Source organism: Eretmochelys imbricata, chromosome 7 (assembly GCF_965152235.1).
Source record: "Eretmochelys imbricata isolate rEreImb1 chromosome 7, rEreImb1.hap1, whole genome shotgun sequence".
Lineage (NCBI taxonomy): Eukaryota > Metazoa > Chordata > Testudines > Cheloniidae > Eretmochelys > Eretmochelys imbricata.
Genome location: NC_135578.1, coordinates 25,415,421 through 25,435,010, shown reverse-complemented (window position 1 = coordinate 25,435,010; position 19,590 = coordinate 25,415,421). Strand labels below are relative to the sequence as shown.

The 19,590-nt window shown below is 38.3% G+C and overlaps 2 protein-coding genes across 7 annotated transcripts in view; one reads left to right on the top strand and one right to left on the bottom strand.

Moving 5' to 3' along the window:
• Positions 1 to 1,087: 1,087 nt before the first annotated feature.
• Positions 1,088 to 10,771, bottom strand: HESX1 (HESX homeobox 1). Of its 6 annotated transcripts, XM_077822262.1 has the most exons (6): positions 10,534 to 10,771; positions 6,069 to 6,158; positions 4,004 to 4,086; positions 3,575 to 3,774; positions 3,141 to 3,242; positions 1,088 to 1,978 (listed from the first exon to the last, which is right to left on the bottom strand). In XM_077822262.1, the coding sequence occupies exons 2-6, from the start codon at positions 6,098 to 6,100 to the stop codon at positions 1,880 to 1,882; spliced, it is 516 nt and encodes a 171-aa protein (XP_077678388.1). In that variant the 5' UTR covers positions 6,101 to 6,158; positions 10,534 to 10,771; the 3' UTR covers positions 1,088 to 1,879. The 6 variants fall into 6 exon arrangements, with proteins under 6 accessions (XP_077678388.1, XP_077678387.1, XP_077678383.1 ...); XM_077822261.1 differs by lacking the exon at positions 10,534 to 10,771 and having other exon boundaries at positions 6,069 to 7,881; XM_077822257.1 differs by lacking the exon at positions 6,069 to 6,158 and having other exon boundaries at positions 1,091 to 1,978; positions 4,004 to 5,540; positions 10,534 to 10,769.
• Positions 10,772 to 10,963: 192 nt separating this feature from the next.
• Positions 10,964 to 19,590, top strand: part of APPL1 (adaptor protein, phosphotyrosine interacting with PH domain and leucine zipper 1) — a 52,959-nt gene continuing 44,332 nt past the window's right edge. The window contains exons 1-3 of the mRNA XM_077821448.1: positions 10,964 to 11,087; positions 17,729 to 17,827; positions 18,814 to 18,873. Coding sequence (XP_077677574.1) covers positions 11,034 to 11,087; positions 17,729 to 17,827; positions 18,814 to 18,873 — 213 coding nt within the window. The 5' untranslated portion in view covers positions 10,964 to 11,033. The remainder of the gene's footprint in view (positions 11,088 to 17,728; positions 17,828 to 18,813; positions 18,874 to 19,590) is intronic.

Below are 19,590 nucleotides of genomic sequence, written 5' to 3'. Positions count from 1 at the left end.
CTCTATTCAGCAAAGCACTTAAGCATCAGCTGACATCCCATTGAAAGCAATGAGACTTCACCATATACTAACAGTTAAGTATGTTAATGTGTTGCTCAACACAGATGACTGTAGATTTCCAAGGTAGCCTATTTCCTCTTGTTTTTTCCTACCCCCCCCCTCCCCCCAGATGTTCTGGTTTAACTTGGATTTAAACTTGGAGAGTGGTCAGTTTGGACGAGCTATTACCAGCAGGAGAGTGAGTCTGTGTGTGTATGGGGGTGGTTTTTGGAGGGGGGTGAGGGAGTGAGAGAACCTGGATTTGTGCAGGAAATGGCCTAACTTCATTATCATGCACATTGTGTAAAGAGTTGTCACTTTGGATGGGCTATCACCAGCAGGAGAGTGAATTTGTGTGGGGGGGTGGAGGGTGAGAAAACCTGGATTTGTGCTGGAAATGGCCTAACCTGACGATTACTTTAGATAAGCTATTACCAGCAGGACAGTGGGGTGGGAGGAGGTATTGTTTCATATTCTCTGTGTATATATAAAGTCTGCTGCAGTTTCCACGGTATACATCTGATGAAGTGAGCTGTAGCTCACGAAAGCTCATGCTCAAATAAATTGGTTAGTCTCTAAGGTGCCACAAGTCCTCCTTTTCTTTTTGTAGATTTCCTGAATCAGGGCCATGTGAAGTAAATTAAAGGTTTTACTTTGTTGATGGGACTATATACATTGACTTTGGGTTGATTCAATATCAAATGTCAGGATGCTTGGTTTTCATATATCATCTGATAAAAATCTTTACCACTATAAACTTTATGGAAAATGTTTCACAGTATTATTGGATAAGGGAATGAATAAACAAGGAAACAATATATCTAATCTCAAATGGGTCTGATCCTGAGAAGTGCTGAATTTTCTCATGAGATACTGGAGGCACTCAGTACTTCACAATACTGTATCATTAATTTGCCCAGTTAATATTTATAATTTATAATTAATTTGCCCGGTTAATATTACCAGCTTAACTATGTTACATCCAAATGGTTTTGTCAGTACAAAACCATTTGGATGTAACATAGTTAAGCTGGTAATATTAACTGGGCAAATATTTGCTAAATTTACATTAAAAGATGAGAAAACATAAAGTTGATAACAATGACATTTTAAACTGCTTTTCAGTTTAATTGGTTTAGCTAAAATACAAATGCCACACATTGTTACTGTTCTCTAGGTTTTTCATTTGTAAATAGCTAGCACATACGTCTCATAAAAACAAGTATAATTTAGTACAATTTTTTAAAATTTCAGCTCCATATTGTTAATACTGAAAAACTATTTCAGTCCAGTAAAATACCTAAGCTAAATTTGCTGTAACAGCAGTAGCATTTTTGCATAATTGTGTACTTTAGATGATTTTTTACTTCTACCATTAAAATATCTGAAGCTTTATTAAACAAAACAAAAAAATTCAGTCATTTTTTTCATGTATTCCTGCTGATTTTTCTGAAATCAGTAACCACACAGGACCAAATCCTCAGCTGGTATAAACTGGTGTAGCTCCATTGTCTTCAAGTAAATTATTCAGATTTACATCAGCTCAGGATCTAGTGTATCATAGTTTGTTATCTGCAAAAATATCTTACATGTTTCTGAAAATATTTATTAAAATATATGGAAAACTTTTTTTACAAAAAGTGCAATTATAATATGAGGCATGTTATAATGAAGTATTTACAGTTTATTCTAATGAAAATCATGATCATCTTTCAAAACTAGATGCAAATATCAAAGTACAAATGTTACATTATCATTGCTTAATAATGTAAATTACGAAGTTCCAATAATTCTTCATGTTCTACTGTGGTAGAATAATGGTGAACTAGCTGGCTTCTTCCTATTCCAGAAGGTTAGAGGTTAAAGTGTTTTTCACCATTATAAACTGAGATTCTCTGTGGGATCTTTTCAGCTTTGCACGGCGATTCTGGAACCAGATCTATAATTGAAATAAAATGCACATTTCTTGGAAATGGGTAATTTTTCCTTTTAAAAGCAACATTGTATGCAGGCCAGGTTTGAAGTTAATAAAGAATATCAGTACAACCATACAGTAAAATAATTTGTGAAATTCTGATCTTTTGGAAGCTGAAGCAGCTTGGAAGTTTCAAAGCTACAGATGAAGGTATATGGTGAGCTGTAATAATTTTAATAAATAATAATGTAAGGCAGAGAAAATTATAGACAAAGGACTCATTGCATTTCCTAGCTGAATTGAAAAGTAAGGACCTGCTTTGTTCCCACTGAAGTTAACTGCAAAACTTTCATAGACTTCAATGGAACAGGACTGGACCCCTAGGGCTTGATCCAGGAAGATGCTGAGTCAGTGGAAGTTCAGGATGCTCAATAACTCCCAGAAGTGCTTAAACCCTTGCAGTATAAGTCAGTAGGGCCTGATCCTACTTTTATGAAAAAGCCTCCAACTGACTTCAATGGAAGTTGATCAAACCTTTAATGAACATTAAGGGCCTGATCCAAAGTCCAAAGAAGTCAGTGGGAGCCTTTCTATTGACTTTGATGTGTTTTCGATCAGGCCTTAAAATCCCTGTGTGTACTGAGCTTTGAACCAAATGAGACGGAGTCTCAAATGTGACTTTAAAACAGTTTTGTCCTGTCTAAATTGGCTAGCCAAACCCTGCCTGAAATGTATGTATCCATTTGCTTAACTATATTTATTTAGTTTTCAAACATGGTTCCAAACCCATTGTAGAAAAGGTTTTCAAACCTGGGATCAGAGAACGAAATCCTGGCCCCACTGAAGTCAATGAAAAAATTCCCATAGACTTCAATGGGACCTGGATTTAAATCTGAGAGTTTGGTAGGGGGAAAGCTTTGTGATGGTCAAGGAGGATGACACTGAAGTATTACAGAGATGAATGTCATATCAGTGCCAGAGAGAAGGGGAGACTGAGAGGACAGAGAAATTTCACTGGTTTCTCCACTACAAATTACTGTCAATATAGTAGCTATCTAATAATGCATTAATTACTAAGGATCATTAAGAATAAATGCAACTTTCAGATGGTTATCCGATCCACCCACTTACATCATTGCTGAGCAGTCATCATGTGATCACAGAATATATATTTAAATTAAGTTACCTGGATCCTGTCTTCATCTAAATCTAGTTTGTGAGCTAGTTCTTCTCTAACGTCAATGCCAGGATAGGAGTTCACTCTAAAAACATTTTCCAGCACGTCAATCTGAGGAGAATAAGCAAACAATTTAAAATGTTACATTGTAGGAAAAAGAGAAAAAGTGAGTCAGTTCAAGTAAAAGACTTTCCCAACAATTTTTTGGGCCAGACTCCAATCTCATTTATACCAGTATAAATCAAATGAAATTAGTGAAATTACTCTTGGTTAACCCCAGTCCTTAACCACATATGTACATCTCTGCCTCTTTATGCAGTAAGTATACAACATTTTATCAACTAATTATTACAGGCTTCCTATTGTTGAATGCATTTTACTCAACAAATGAATATAGCAAAACATACATTACTTAATTTATAAATAGGTAACTGAATCCCTACCTGGTTTCTAGTGAAAGCAGTTCTTGGTCTCCTACCCCTGTACCAGCTCAGTTCCCTTTTGTAAGATAGCCTTTCAGTGGCTGAAAAATATTTTTCACATTTCAAAACTCTTTCGTCCAGTATCGGGTAACTGTTAACATGAAATAATGGCCCTTCGCAGGAAATAACAGGGGTCTGCAGACACTGATTAGTGTCTTCTCCTAAAAACATAAAAATATAGAATTTAAATTCATAGATCTGTATTTGCCAATTTTTGAATGAGACAGTTATATTAAAATGCAAGCCTGTAACAAAATAAGTGATAATCTAATGTTTTAAGTATAGGTCTAATCGTACTGAGGTGCTTATGGAAACATATCCTTGATAATACATAAAACTTAACATAGGGTAAAAAGTTAAAACAATACACAACTAAAGCTGACAACATACCTAAATTGTTGCATGTATCCATCCATGGTCTGTGAGGTTTCGCAGCTGGAATGCCATCTTTTTTCTGTTCTAATCCCAAAATGCTTTCAATGGAAAATGAGCAATGCGTGGTTTTAGTTTCCACAAAACTGGATACTTTCTGAAGATTTTGAGACACTGCTGTATCAGAAGCACATAATGATGTATTTGCCATTCTTTCACCTTCAGTCTATGCACAACATGAATTGTACTTGCATTTTCTTGCAGGTCCTCCTTATAGCTGTGTTGGCAAGGGGGTTGGATTTGCAACGTCATTAATTAAAATCTTTTATTAGAAAGTTTTAGCATGTCAATGAAGACTCTCCCACCAAGAGGCACGAGGAGTTAATTGTTTATTTGTTTGCAAGTAATTAGCAACTAATGGCGACACTAGGGGGGCCACCAAGAGGGACAAAAAGTGTTATCTCTCCTAACCAGAACATCGACTTAACTTTCTCAAAAGAAGCTATGCACAAATATAGTACTTCCCTTTTATTTGAAATCATTAATGTATAAAATCAGTTTTTAAAAAAACTTTATAGTCTAATGGACTCCACTTACCTAAACATAGCAGCATGATAGGAAACCAGTCAAGTAATAAGTAATCTCATTTAAGTGAATTTTCTTCCAAGGAAATTTTAAAAATAATCTCTTAATGCTATTAGGGTAATCCTGATGAAAATGCCTCTGTTTTTTCATATGCATATGTAATAGTGAACGTGGTCAATAAAACAACAATAGTGTTTGGCACAAGGCACACTGCAGTGGGTTGGCAATGTTGTCAAAGCTCAGTGTAATTGCCTTCCAAGTGCCTGGATTAGTTAACAGGAACAGTTGCACCAAGTATTTAAATAAATAATTCACGCATTCACTTGCTTCATTTTTCTATTAAAATAATCTTGGTGCAGCTTTCTCAAAAGACAGCAATGTGAAAGTCTCAAAGCATTCTTTAAAACATTTGTATAAAACATTTTAAAAGGAATAGAATCACTGTATTTTAATTTCTTGATTAAAATCAGAACACTTTTTTCTACCAGCCTTTCATCGTAATCTCGTGTATTTGTTTTAAATCAATGGGTGTTTACTTCAGTCACCAGTGCTAATATTTAAAATAATCAAAAATAGAGAATTGGAGATGAGTTCAAGCATTTTTATGAAATTCACAGTTGTTTGAATCCAGAGTTGTGGTTTGGCCCATTATAAGGAAAGTGACATATATAAAATTCATATCTGGATGCAGGTTCAGGTCTCAAACACTATCAAAGCTCAGGGATATTTGGATCAAGGTTTTGGTTCTGGACCATCTCCCTACATATTTCCCTGCTTTTTCTTATTCTAAAACTTTATTTGAAAAAAGCAGCAAAAATTAAACAGAATTTTAAATGTAAGGGTAGAAAAATTCAGAGTTTGCAACCTTTAATTCAAGTTCTGACCTCTGATGCACACCAACTGGAGCCGTGTGCATTCAAGGGCAGAATCAGGACTTCTTGTTGGCATTTATCCCTGCTCTGTCACCTTCCTGTATAAAAATATAGGTTTCAGAGTAACAGCCGTGTTAGTCTGTATTCGCAAAAAGAAAAGGAATACTTGTGGCACCTTAGAGACTAACCAATTTATTTGAGCATGAGCTTTCGTGAGCTACAGCTCACTTCATCAGATACATACATGTATCTGATGAAGTGAGCTGTAGCTCACGAAAGCTCATGCTCAAATAAATTGGTTAGTCTCTAAGGTGCCACAAGTACTCCTTTTCTTTTTATAAAAATATAGTTGGATATAAATCTAATAAATACCTACCATATGGAAACATGCAACCATTATTCTGATACAGTTAAGAACACCATGAAATTCTGGGAAATTAAAGATCTATATGATACACCTGTCATTTCAAGCATATCTGAAAAGATCATTCATGAACTGTATATTCATCCTATTGCTCTTGGCAATGTTAATACTGTAAGACAGCAGCTATCGAAGCATGGTGCTCCCTAACACCATGATAAGGTATTGCTTCAGTACTAACTTAAGGTATTGAGTTCCAACTTACTGAACCATGATTTCCAACACCGTTGACCACATGATCTATTAAATGAAGATCTTGCCTATCCAAGGAGTGACCCATCCAGACCCTGCTAACCTTGAGAGATGAGATAGGAGCTGATGAGACAGCACAAGGAAGCATACACAAAGTATCTATATCAATTCACAAAAACATGTGCTGAAGGTTTAATAAAAATTAAAAAATTAAAATAAAGATGAGAGACAACTCATCTATGCTAATTTACAGTGTACCTATTACACTAGATTATGAAGAACATAAATATCTTTGAAGAATAAATGTATTCAGGATGGACTTTTATTTATACCACGATACATGCCCTTGTGAGCACACAGCTCAATTTTGAGCACTTATGTTGGATTTAAGTTAGGCATAGGCCTTATATTGGCCCTCTACCAGGGGTGACTTTTATCCTTGCTGAATAAAATGGCTTGAGTATCCAGAGAGCTGTGAAACAGTAATGCTACATGGAGAACATTTTTCATAATTTTGTAAGTATAGTTCAAAGAGTTTACTCAATATTGCCAAGCCGAGAGTTCAAAAATCATTTCAGATCTCAAAAGACCACGAGAATGACTTAAAAATTATGCAGTTTTTAAAATAAGTAAATGTTGGGTTCTTTTCATTTGCCTTTTGGTTTCTGATCTCTAGAGTTCATGTTTTCAAGCTTTTTTCCATAATCATAAGGGCTAGAAGCTTGTTTTTTTTTTTTAAAGAAAGCTGAGATTTTCATATAATCTCATGCCTGGGAACTGAAGCATTAGGAAAATCACCAAATATTATGAGATTTGGGATAAAAATCTCTGGAGTTCACAACACTGCCTACTAAAGCAGAAGGCACTGTTATTCTTTTTAAAATATAACAACATAAAAAATGTAATGGGAGGCTCAGTATATCAATCTGACCAAAAATTATATACTGCTGCACGCATGGAGAATTATGGGTCAGATTTTTTCCAAGTGTAGAAAACCATTAATGACTATAATACAAAAAATGGCTGGCCTTCAAACATAGCTCATTATTTATACCTATAGCAAGTTAAAAAAAATATGGACAAGGACCTATAAGAAAGTAAATATCTCATTTACAATGCTGGCTTGATGGGATCATCTTAGAAACATGAATTGTAAGAAGTTCAAAATATGGTAACTGGCTTTATATAAATAAATTATGTAATGAAATCTTATTTCTCTTTAAAGGGCTACTAAAGAACTTTCCAGAAAGATAAGTGTCAGTAGTGATGAGGAACATTTAATTATATGCTCCTTACCACCTCAAAACCAACTGCTAAAAGGTCTATGTAGTTTACTCCTGAGGGAATTCTGCACCAAAAAATTAAAAATTCTGTGTATAATATTTTAAAATTCTGCATATTTTATTTGTCAAAGTAACACAATATAATTACACCATTTTTAATTATTTGCTGACAAGTATTTTGAAATAAATTGTAAAAATAATTGGAAATGGTGTGATTATATTGTTATTGTGTTACTGTATTAATTTTACAAATAAAATATGCAGGACTTTGCAGAATTTAAATTTTTTTAATTGTTTGCTGCAGAATTCCCTCAAGAGTACCAAGGTTCTGTGTGGTTCAAACTGGGTGCGGACAGCTCAGTGCGGGGTTCTGGGTGCAGGTGGACTGGGAGTCCGCAAGGGAGTCCATGTGAAGGTGGTTAGGACTCGGTGGGAGGGGGGCTTGATGGGTAAGGGATCAGGGTGTGGCTGGTTGGGGCTCAGTGGGGGGGTGTCAGGGTGTGTGTCTCCCAATACAGGGGGTTTGGTCAGCAAGATGTGGTTTCGGGGGGGGGTCTCCTGATGCGGAGGAGGGCTTGGGGGAAGGGGTCACTGTACTGGGAGCAGCTACCCCTGTCAGTGCAACCCCTGTAAATTTGGAGTCCCCTGCACCTGAACCTCCCACCCCACTGAGCTTCACCCTCCCCCTGCAGCGATGCAGAGCTTCCTACAACCATGGGAAGTTTCTAGGGGTTGAATGCCCTCAACTCCCAGTAGGATGTACTCCACAACTTGCAGGACTGGGTTCATAATGGCCTTGCCAGGTAAGAAAGAAGATGTGGTAGCTCCCAGGAGTATTTTCAGAAAGGAGGCCAGCATTCAGCCATTGAGTCTTAGTTGAACTCAGTTGGTGTGTGAAGAACTGAAACTAAAGTAATACTGCCATCAAGGGTTCATAGATTCCCATTCAACGAATTACTTTCTAAAGATACATGCATAATATTGCCTTCTAAAAACTGCAAAAATACAAATAACATTACTAAAAGATTTTTAAAATTATTATTTTTTTATTATAAGGGATCCATTTCAAACAACTAAGTCCCCTTATGTTGCAGGGTATAATAAAAAAAGAACCCATCTTGAAGTCAATTGGCATTTTACTGCTCTCTTCAACAGAAGCAAGACTGTCCCCTTTTTTCATGTGCCTGTTGAGATTATTCTGCATGCCAAGTCAAATTTCTACATTTTAATGTCAAATCTGTTGTGGTTTTGTTGTAGCACATTTTCATCTCTTCAGTGCTAATTTAAGATGTATTATTTTCAGTTCATGGCAACTAAAAGAAAATAAATGTTGTCTGTTGCCATCTAAAGAGGTGTATAGATGGGAGAAACAACAGAAACTCCACTTCCTAAATCCCACATACTACTATCTATGATTTTGCTAAGGGAACATGTCCTCAATCTTACACATTGTACAAAATATACAAACTGCCGCCAGTAAAAAAAAATCCCCATGATTTGACAGCTGTACTAAATGGTCACTAGTTGACAGATTTCAAAAAAGAAAAGCTATTCATGACATTTATAGACTGTGAATTAGTGTATGGCATATCCATAAAATTTGAATTTGGAGAACCAGACAGATAAGAATGTTACTGCAAATCTTAATCCTCACAACATCCTTGTGAGATAGGCAAGATTAGTCACAAATTACAGATAGGGAAAGAGAGGAAAAGAGGTTAAGTGACATGCCTCAGGCCACACAGTGAGTCAGTGGCTAAACTGGAAATTAAACCAGTTGAACCAAGTTCTTACTTCTAGTTTCCTCCCCCAACCACTAAACAATTTAATGTCTACATCTCATCTAATTTTTTTAGAGTATGGAATCTTATATAAATAATGATAAACACATTTTTATCGCAATGAAAATACCGTACATTAGTTAATCATTTGCTCCACTAACAGACTTATCACACTTTCTAACCTAGCTTTTGCACTGCACTCACTGGAGTTTATTTAACAATGTAAATTCTCCTACCCTTCTTTTCTTGCCTGACATATACTGTCTCTCTTTCTCTTGAGAAGGAGAAGCAGTTCCCTTTCTTTTCTTTTTACCCCCTAATAATAACCAATTTACTCAAACGTTACTGGTTTTCCATCAAATGTTCTTGTGGTCTTTTTTTCCCCATCAATGACAACAAGTAATTTCTTTTTTAAAAACTATTATTTTACAACTTCAAATGTATTTTATCTCTTTGTTTTTTTCTGTCACTAGCCTTTCAAATGTCTGAATTTATATTTTTGCTGTATTTCATTTCACACACATTGTTTCCTGTGTTTTGAATGCAACTGAAATTAAAATGTTTAGCAATTAGGGTATGAATATCATATACCTCTCAGATATCCATTTTAACATCTACAGGAACCACACACATACATCTCAAGGTCAAGATGTTCTAGTCACAAAGCTATAAAAAGAGGCTTTGAAGAATGATTTTGTGTGTACGCTCGCACGCAGGGGGAAGGGTGGGAACAGGACAGCATATTTTATCTAAGGCCAATGTGTCTTTCTAGTAAACAACTGGGGTTAGCTACAAGCACGTTTCAAAAGGGTTTTCTAATTCTGTCGTGCTACACGAAGCAGAACATGGCTTTAAAACCCTGTCCAAACAGAGTTAAAAGGAATTATTACAAACTTTGACATTCAAAAATATGTTAATTCCCCTAGCAGGATGCAAATAGGGTTTCTGAAGACAATTGTAACATGTTTCAGAGTAGCAGCTGTGTTAGTCTGTATCCACAAAAGGAACAGGAACATCCGATGAAGTGAGCTGTAGCTCACGAAAGCTCATGCTCAAATAAATTGGTTAGTCTCTAAAGTGCCGCAAGTACTCCTTTTCCTTTTTAGGAATATCTGTGGCACCTTAGAGACTAACACGTTTGTTTGAGCATAAGCTATGCTGGGGAGTCAGTGTGTTCAACACGTGTTAAAACAGAAGAGGTAGCGTGGAAGGAGGTGGGGATAACGAATTCCTCACAGGACGGCTATCACAGCGTGCTGACAGTTTAAGAAAGGGTCAGAACCATGTGAAATTCTAAATGCCAGAGCAGGAGAAAAGCACAACCACCATCCAGCACCTTAAGGGGGAAAGTGAAGTCCCAACGCGCGTCTCTCCCTCAGAAACATCTAAGACCTGCTCTGCGCAGCTTTTGTACCTGTAAACCCACGCTGGTTAGAGGTGTGCTTATATACTGGGGCGCGGACCCGCAGGCACACCGCGCGGGGCGATGAGGAGGCGGCTCCCTTGCGGGAAGGGGTCACCCCGGGTAAGGGCGGAGCTGCATTGACGAGCCCTCGCTAGGAGCCTGCGCGCGCCGCCGGGACCTGGGCCTGGTTCCCGCTGCGCTGGCCCGGGAGACCGCCGGCAGACGCAGCTGCCTCAACCACTCCCAGCCCGCGAGAGGGCAGACGGCGGCGGCAACTGAGTCACGCCAGCCGTCACTCGACGCCCTCTCTCCGAGGTCAGCCCCGCCGCACGCGCTTAGAGTGACGCCTCCGTTGAGCAATGAGAAGGCGGCGGCGGCGGCGGGGGCCGGATTTCCGGGGCGGGGCAGGGGGCAGGGTTGTGGCTGTGCTGACGAAGGGGGAGGGGTCCAGTGTTGGCTGCACGGGAGGGCTTGTGGGCGCGTCGGCCCGTAGAGACCCAGCCACCGCCATGCCCGGGATTGACAAGCTGCCCATTGAGGAGACGTTGGAGGACAGCCCCCAGGTGAGAGGAGAGGGGCCCCGTCGGGTCGGGCCCTGGGGTTCTGCGCGGGGACAAGGCTGCCGCTGCTTGGAGCCAGGGCCCAGGGGCTCTGCGCCCGGGTGGTACCCCCAGGCAGTGGCCCGCGGGCGCTGTAGCTCGAGGGGATGTCGAGAGGCGGGTTAGGTGGCTGGGTGCGGTGAAGGGGCAGGCAGCCGAGGCTGAGGTGTCCGGGGCGAGCCCCCAGGGCCCTGTGGACCGACCCCTGGCATGGGGTACAGGAGCGCCCCGCAGGGTCCGCTTGTAGTTTCAGGCTTGCTCTAGCTGGGGGCGGGTGTCTCTGAGGCTGTGAGCCGCAGCAGTGTCAAGCCACAAATAGACTCCGAGCTTCCCCCGCAACTTTACCGTAGTGTAAGTGTGTGTAAGCTGGGGGGAAGGGAGGAAGTCACTCAGTGTGGGTCAGTTTTTCCCCCCCTCACGTCATCCCCACCTTGCGTGTGTGCTCCGAGTAGTGATTAGTTAGATGATATTAAAGGCCGCGCTGTTAGTTAAACAGCACTGCAGCTGTGTGATGCTTAATGTGAGTGTCTCCTGTTCCCAGGAGATACAAAATAAAATGGCCTGTATTTTAAGATTAAATATTCCTCATTCACATTGTCAGTTTGAGAAAAGTTTTTTTAATCTGAATCCTGTGGCTATGTTTTAGCCAAAACTTTTACATTGAAGACCAAAAAATTGGGATAGTTTGGTTTCATGAAGTGTTTCTGAAAGCTGTTCCCAGACTGGCAATATATGCTATTGATTTACAGCTTTTTAATTACTTTCTAATTTCTTCACTCAGTTTTTGCTGTTTAGTTAATCACTCACTGCTTGATATTAAGAAGGCAGGATATCCATAAATGCTGCCAGCTGTCACTAGAGTTAACCAGATAGTGTTTTGTAATCTGCCTCTTGACATTGTGAATAATATAACACTAATGTATAATATATCATGTTAAGTGAACATTGCTCTCATTACACTGTCAGCTGGCAAATATCATCCGATAGAACAATGTTGACTGACGCTATTTGATATATTAGTAAAAAGAAAAGGAGTATTTGTGGCACCTTAGAGCCTGACAAATTTATTTGAGCATAAACTTTCGTGAGCTACAGCTCACTTCATCAGATGCATGCAGTGGAAAATACTGTATTTTCTTTTTGCGGAACAGACCAACACAGCTGCCACTCTGATGTATTAGTGTAACTGAGGATGATTTGTAATTTAACAGGGTGCACATATTGCTATTTCTGAGCTTAAGACTCACCACCTTGATTTTAGGATTCAGATTAAAATCCTAAATTATGTAGTGCTACTTATGTAAAATGAAAATTTTTATTAAACACGACTAATATTTTAAAACACATAACTAAAATAAAATGGTTTTAGGGACTTTTTAAAATGTGAAGGGAAAAACCATAAAGGATTTGACTACCCTACATTTTGAAATCATACCATATTACTGCATATTAGCAGTACTGATCTAGGAATAAGTGCAGAAGAAGGGAGTGGGCTAGAAAGCAGAGAAGTTTCCAGAGGAACTTTGACCCCTAGATCATCACTTAAGATTTAAACTGTTGTTACTAATGGGAGCTGTGGAAGGAAAAATAAACTCCAAGAACAATCCTGTGTTTAATATTCTAAATACTGAAATAAAGAATTTTAATCAAAGTGCTTCAAATATTTTTAGAATGGTATGCATGATGATAATTAGTCAAATGAATTTAGTATTTATTACTTTATATACTGCTTTCTGTCCAAAGATACAAAAATGCACTAATAATATTTTACAGAATCTATTTGGATCAGTTCACCCACCACTGAAATATAGCTGGTTTCAGAGTAACAGCCGTGTTAGTCTGTATTCGCAAGAAGAAAAGGAGTACTTGTGGCACCTTAGAGACTAACCAATTTATTTGAGTATGAGCTTTGAGCTATAGCTCACGAAAGCTCATGCTCAAATAAATTGGTTAGTCTCTGAAATATAGCTGACTACTGAATATTTTAGGGTGAAAAGAAAAAAATACCTTATTCACTTGAAATTGTAGAGGAATTCAGGTAGGCAAAATATAATTACCTGTTTGGGATTTGTCCAGGAAGCTAGGCCTTAAGCCACTGCTCTTGTGAAAAGCCCCACATGTTGTTTAATGACCAAGTGTTCAAGCTCTGAGGTTTAAGTCTTCTCTGAAAGACTGACCCTTCAAAAGATTACTACCTCTGATCCTAAAAAGAATTAATATTGACCTGTTCCATCACTTTGAAGCTTTTTCTTTCATATACCAGTTTTTTTTAAACCGAGTTTAACAAATGAATCTCTGCTCTCCACACAGAGTATTCAGAGCCAGAGATTCTTTACTCAGGATATCAAATGCAAGATAATTTAGCATCCACAGTAAACAGTTTTTGCCCCCTTCTGTTAAATATACTTTTTCACTAGTCTTGAGGAAACAAAGTTGCTGTTGGAAATACTCACTGTATGCAAGGATGGCTTGTTAATTTATAGACACCAATTCAAAATACAGTTAATTTGTTTTAATCCCTTTACAGTCTTTCAGATGTGTTGATTCTCAAGAAAGTCCTTCAGTGGAGGTTTTGTGGCAGGCTTTAGCTAGTCTAGTCTATTTTGAGTTAGATAGAGATCATTACTCGCTATTGAGCCTGCACTTTTTACCTGCTAGATTTGCCTACATGCTTTCATATGGCACAGGTCTTAATTTTTTGATATTTTTAAGGGTAAAGTTGTGTCTACTTAAAACATAATTAGTTTGGGTAGAAAATGCTGGCTGAACCAAAACCTATTAGAGACCAAGTAATTTTATTCCCTACATTCTTCCATGCTCTGTCCTGAATCCTACTTCTGACCATCGCTAAGTAAATAAAAACAACCATGGTCTCATTTTACAGTCTGGTTCCATTATTTCAGAAGTACACAGCAGTACAAGACAAGACCACAAAGTGGAACAGTTTGTTTTACTGGATCTCATTCTTCAGAGGGATAGGGGAGAGGGAGTAAGACTCAAAGTGTAATATACATAGACCATGAATTCTCAATCAGAATGTCATGACCATTCCATGTCTTTATGACTAGGTGCATCCTGAAACTTTTCTGGTGTAACGTAGATCATGGTATGGAAGAGGTTGAGGACTACTGACCTAGACAGTTGTGCAGTGCTGGAGTTAGGCAAGGAAATGCCTTCTTGAGCCATATGTGAGCGCAGTTTACAAATCTGAAGCATAAGATTTGTTTGCCCTAACTTTAGCTTGTAGTACTGCAAATTCTATTAAGTCTTAAAGCTATCAATGTTTTTTAATGCGGAAAAAGCTACCTTTTGTCTCTGGAATGTCAGAAACTTTAAACACTTGGTGTTGGCTTTAAACTATCCTAAAAGGAAGATCGAGATAAGATTATCAAAAAGCACAATCAATTCTTTATGCAGTTGAGCAAAACTGTGCTACATGTAATATTTAAAGTTCAATTAGTCATATCCATTAGTTCATTACTGCAAGAGCCTGTTGTGCTATAGGATAGCCAAAAACCATGGTGATAGACTACAAAAGGACTTCTACATTAGCAGTAGTATTTTAAGACCTGTACAATGAAATTAAAAAAAAATCTAGCATCCTGTAAATCACGCTCACTAGACAGGGTGGTTTTATTTTTTTGATACCAGATAATGTTGATTACTGTTTACTGTATTCTGGTAGCTTCTACAATGTGGTAAGCACATTCTACATATACAGAAAGACAAAAAGTTTTTGTCCCAGAGAGCAATATCAATTAGATTTTTTGCTGGAAGCTTAAGTTTAAGCCAAGCTCCCTATCCAAAGTAACTGAGCTTCAGCTTTTTAGACTAAGCAACAGGCCTGTGTTTTATCATACACTGTTACACTTATCATACACTGAGTGGATATGTTCAGGGTAACAAACATCACAAATAGAAATCCAATTAATGAATGTAATGTTTAACTTTAAATATACATCAGTGCAACTTAGTTGATACATATATTTTCACTTCCTTGAATATTTGAACCCTGCACCACAGGGTTTTAGATTGCAGTAACAGTCTTCATGTTAATAGGAAATACCACTAAAAGTAGGGGTATTATTTTATTTCAAAATAATGGTAAATTCTGTCGTCCCCCCCAAAATTAGTATTTCCTTTCCTTTTAAAACTGTCAGGTACTACTGTTAGTATTCTGTTTTGAGGGTAATGAGTCTGCCATTCTGCACTTAGGGTTTCTGTCTTACGGTTTCCCTTGTCTCCATTAGAAAACATTAAAGGTTTCATAAGTATAAGGCTGTCGGGGTACAGCAGGTTAACTTGATAACTTCAGATTTTGCACATCCTCTGCTTATTCAAAAAGTTAGAAACAGGATAAATTATGAAAAAAGTTACATACTATGAATGATGCTCTTCTAATCAGGCTTGTAGTTCTACTATGCAGACAGCCAAGTGGATGTTTCAGGTTAAATAAAAGAATGATGTGGAAGCTATTTCCTTATTTCTTAGTCATTTGGGGTATGTTCTTATCAAAGGATTTGGATATCTGACAATAGCATTTCTGTAACAAACATACATACTGTAGTTTCTTTGCACATCTCCATAATACATTTTAGGATAATTTCTTCCACTGTAGAATGAGATAGTACACGCTTCTGTATTGTGAGCTAGATTATATTAAAGTAGTTAAGCCAAAAACCTACACTCTAGAAATGGAGTACGTAATAGAAGTGTAAGCAGTTCGCTGCTAGGTTCAAGAATGTTTGTGTAAATAGGGCATTTTACTGATCTTCTCAAGTGTCACTGAATTCCCTTGTTAGCAAAAGTCTGATAAGGAGAAACACAAAAAAAATTCTGCTTTGCAAGAAACCATTGTTGCTGAGGCTTGTTCCTCAGCTCTCAATTTAAGTGAGCTTCACAAACGTTTCCTGTCTGCTAAGGAGATGTTCCAGAAGGTATTCTGGTGTATAAAGATTATTCAGCTGTGCAGTTGCCCTTTAAGATGCAACAGAATTATACTCCAGAATTTAAACTTTCATCAGTAATTAAGTAGATTCAGAGGTTCAGTTGGATTTTACCTGAAGACTTTCCCCAAACTATAGTAACCTTGTGCAGTCACTGCTGGTAAAATCAAGGTGTGGTTAGAATGTGGAAGGCATTGCTTGTGTATTGCAATATCTAGGCATTTGAAAGCATGACTTACTGTAAAGTCATCTTATGTCCATGAAGAAGGTCTGATACAGCCCCAAATGGAGTCAAACTCAATTCTTTGCTCTTCCCCCATGTGGGATTTTGGCCTTTTGGAATAAATAGGCCTGAAGCTAGTGGACATACCACTATCTGCCTTTTGCTGGAGGAAATTCATTGCCACTCCAGTGCAAACAAGTTATCAGCTGTCTCATTCTCTTGTAATTTAAGCATTTGCTGTAGGTGTTATTTTCAGCTGTTTATGATGGGCCTGTTTGTTTTGATTATGATAACATGCTTTTGGTGCCTGTGGAATGTATTTATTTTAAAATTATTTTAGAAAAAGATGTAGCAAAGCTTAATATACATGGGCATAATGGGATTTTAATATGGCATACCTTCCCAGATGTGGAGACATGGTCTTTCACAGTTTTCCTTTTGGCAACCCAGTGATTTGGTGTCTATTAGAGTTTAGCTTTCCAGCCACACCTGTGAGTCCTTCCGGTCTCAGGGATCAACAAAAACAGCTTTTCTTTACTACCCCAGTCCAGGCTCGCCATGCCTTCTTGCTGCCTCTCACCAGATCCTCAGGTGCAATAGACCTTCTCCCTTTCTGGCAAGATAGGCTGTCCATTCTGGTGGTAATGCTACTGAAAAGCTTAGGGCACGTATGCACCATTTGCTCCAGGTGGTGCGCTCAGGTTCTCTCTCTACTTGAGGTTTTGGTCTAGGGATCCCTTAGTAAGCAGTGACTGACCACAGCTCCAATCCATTGTCACTTCATAGAATGCTTGTTTCACTTGCCTAGACCACTTTCTACCTAAAGTCTACTTCTCTCCCTTTAGTTTTTTTTTTTTCCATTGGCCTGTCCTCAGGCCTATCCCACATCTTGGGCGTGCTGTGGAGCGCCCAACCTATTGTCTCTCTCTCACCCAGGTTTCTCTAGGTCTTTCTGTCTTGGACCTAGATTTGGGAGGGCCTGCCCCCAAATTCTTCCTGATAAAGTTCAGGCTTATTATATTCTGTGGCCCTGCACCTCACATAACTGTCATCTGACTCCAGAGTCTCAGTCCTGTCATCTGGGAGATGGGCTACGCAGGCACATATGAGACTGAGCCCAGTTCCCTTAAAAGGGACTGCTCACTCTGACATATCTACTTCTATCAAGTGAGAAACACATAAAGACACTTAAAGTAATTTGAAACTTTTGTAAACTTTAGAAAAATGAGCGTCTAAATTATGACTAAGAAACATGTTTTCTTAAACCCTATTTTTACTAGTTTTGAAGTCTTTCTGCTCTCACTTGGAAAAGGAAATCTGTTTTACTGTCTAATTCATTAAATCACATTTAATGTCTTTGAAATACCATGACATTCTTTGCTAAGTTGATTTTTAAAAGAGTAATACAAATTCATTGTGTGTTCTATTTTTGACAGACACGTTCTTTGCTGGGTGTATTTGAAGAAGATGCTGCAGCAATTTCCAGTTACATCAACCAGTTGTATCAAGCCATGCGCCGAATTTACGATGCACAGGTTAAAATTGTAGCTGTTCCTCTATGCATTTAGAAAGCTTATAAAAAAACATTTTAACTACTTATTTGAACATGGGTAAACCGTATTTTTTAAACTATAGGTTAAAAATCAGAGATGAAAACTGGAAAATGCCATGTTTGCCAAGATCTGCTGGTTTTGAAACAAGATTTGTCAGTTGGAAGAGTTGTGTTCTCTTTGTACTTAACACACCTTTTAGATGTCTAAATGATTTTTTTCTGAACAATTGCCATTGTGGCTGTAGTATTAGTTTATAAATACATTTGGACAGTTTCTTGTTGTAGTCACTTAATCTTGTTAACATTAGTTCCTGTAGCTTGTATTTTGCTTTATTTTGTTTCCATCTTCACTTGAATATGGTGGTGGTGCGTTTGTGGGGGGGGGGGAGGGGCGGTTCTTTTCATGACCTACCTGTTTGTTATCTGCATGTTGCTTCATTGTGTTACCTTCCTTTTTTTGCTGTTTATTTCTGCACTGTCTGCTGTACGAAACCGCTTATGCAGCGCTTTCCTGAGTCCCTGTCTACACAGTTATTTTAAGAAGTTTGTAACCAGTTAATGGAATGGTTTGTTCTAACAGTTTTCATCCCCACATGTAGTTAATACTCAGTAACTAAGGTGGCTGATGTGAACTAAATATTGTGTTGTCTGCAAATTGCAAGACAATTGCAAATTTGAATGCAAGTCCCAATTTTCATGGGTCTGATAACTCTACAGTGTGCATGATATGTATTGTTGCATTGACTTTCAGAAATACTCTGCATCTGCCACTCCAATTAATTAATTTCAGTGGGAGTTGTGGGTCTCAGCTCCTCTGAAAAATCTGGCTGTGTGTTTCAAGATGATTCCCATTTTAAACTTTTGTTCCGTATTTCTATGTTTCCTCTTTATAAATGTGATGCTCATGGTATATATTCGTTGGAAAGAAAATAGGATTAAACTGTTTCCCTTTTTTAAAAAAAAAAACAGAATGAATTAAGTGCAGCAACTCATCTAACTTCAAAACTTCTAAAGGAGTATGAGAAGCAGGTACAGTATAAATCAGTTTCCCTTCGAAATAGTTCAGAATACATGCTTTTGTACATTAAAAAAGGTGCAATTCTTTTTCTTCCCGCACAGCAAAGTGCAAAACTCCACAGGTCTGATCCAGACAAAATGAACCATTGCAGCTGCTGGATCACAAGAAATTCACCAGCTACGGGGTTGCTTTCTATTCTGTGTTGAAGATACCCAATCCATAGAACCTGCAGAATGCTAAACTAGACTTGCTGTGATTTTTTCACAGGGAAGCATCTTTAGGCTCAGCTCAGGTCCACAACCATGAATAATATTAGGAAAGGGAACTTCTTTGGCTGACCATCAATCATCTAGGGACATTTTAAAGGGACTGTAGCCCAAAAGCAGTGAGCCTTGCTAGATGGCAGCTTTAATTCTAGTAGTCATAAGAAGAGATTGTGTAGCCTGAAGATGTACCATGCTCCAGCAACCCAACAAGCAAGGAGGAATGGAGCCTGTACCCAGCCACAAAAATCTCCAGTGATTGGGAGGAGAAATCCCCACCCCCAAATTAGCAGATTTTATAAATCATGAAGCCCATAATTTGCTTCCCCACTGAAAGAAGAGTTATATTGCACATGCACAGTAGTGCCAGTAAGGGAAATGTGAGGAAATTTGTTATTTTTGAATGGTCTCTGTGGGCAGCCACCCTACCTTGGGACTGCAGCTCATGGGGTGAGGCAGGCTACT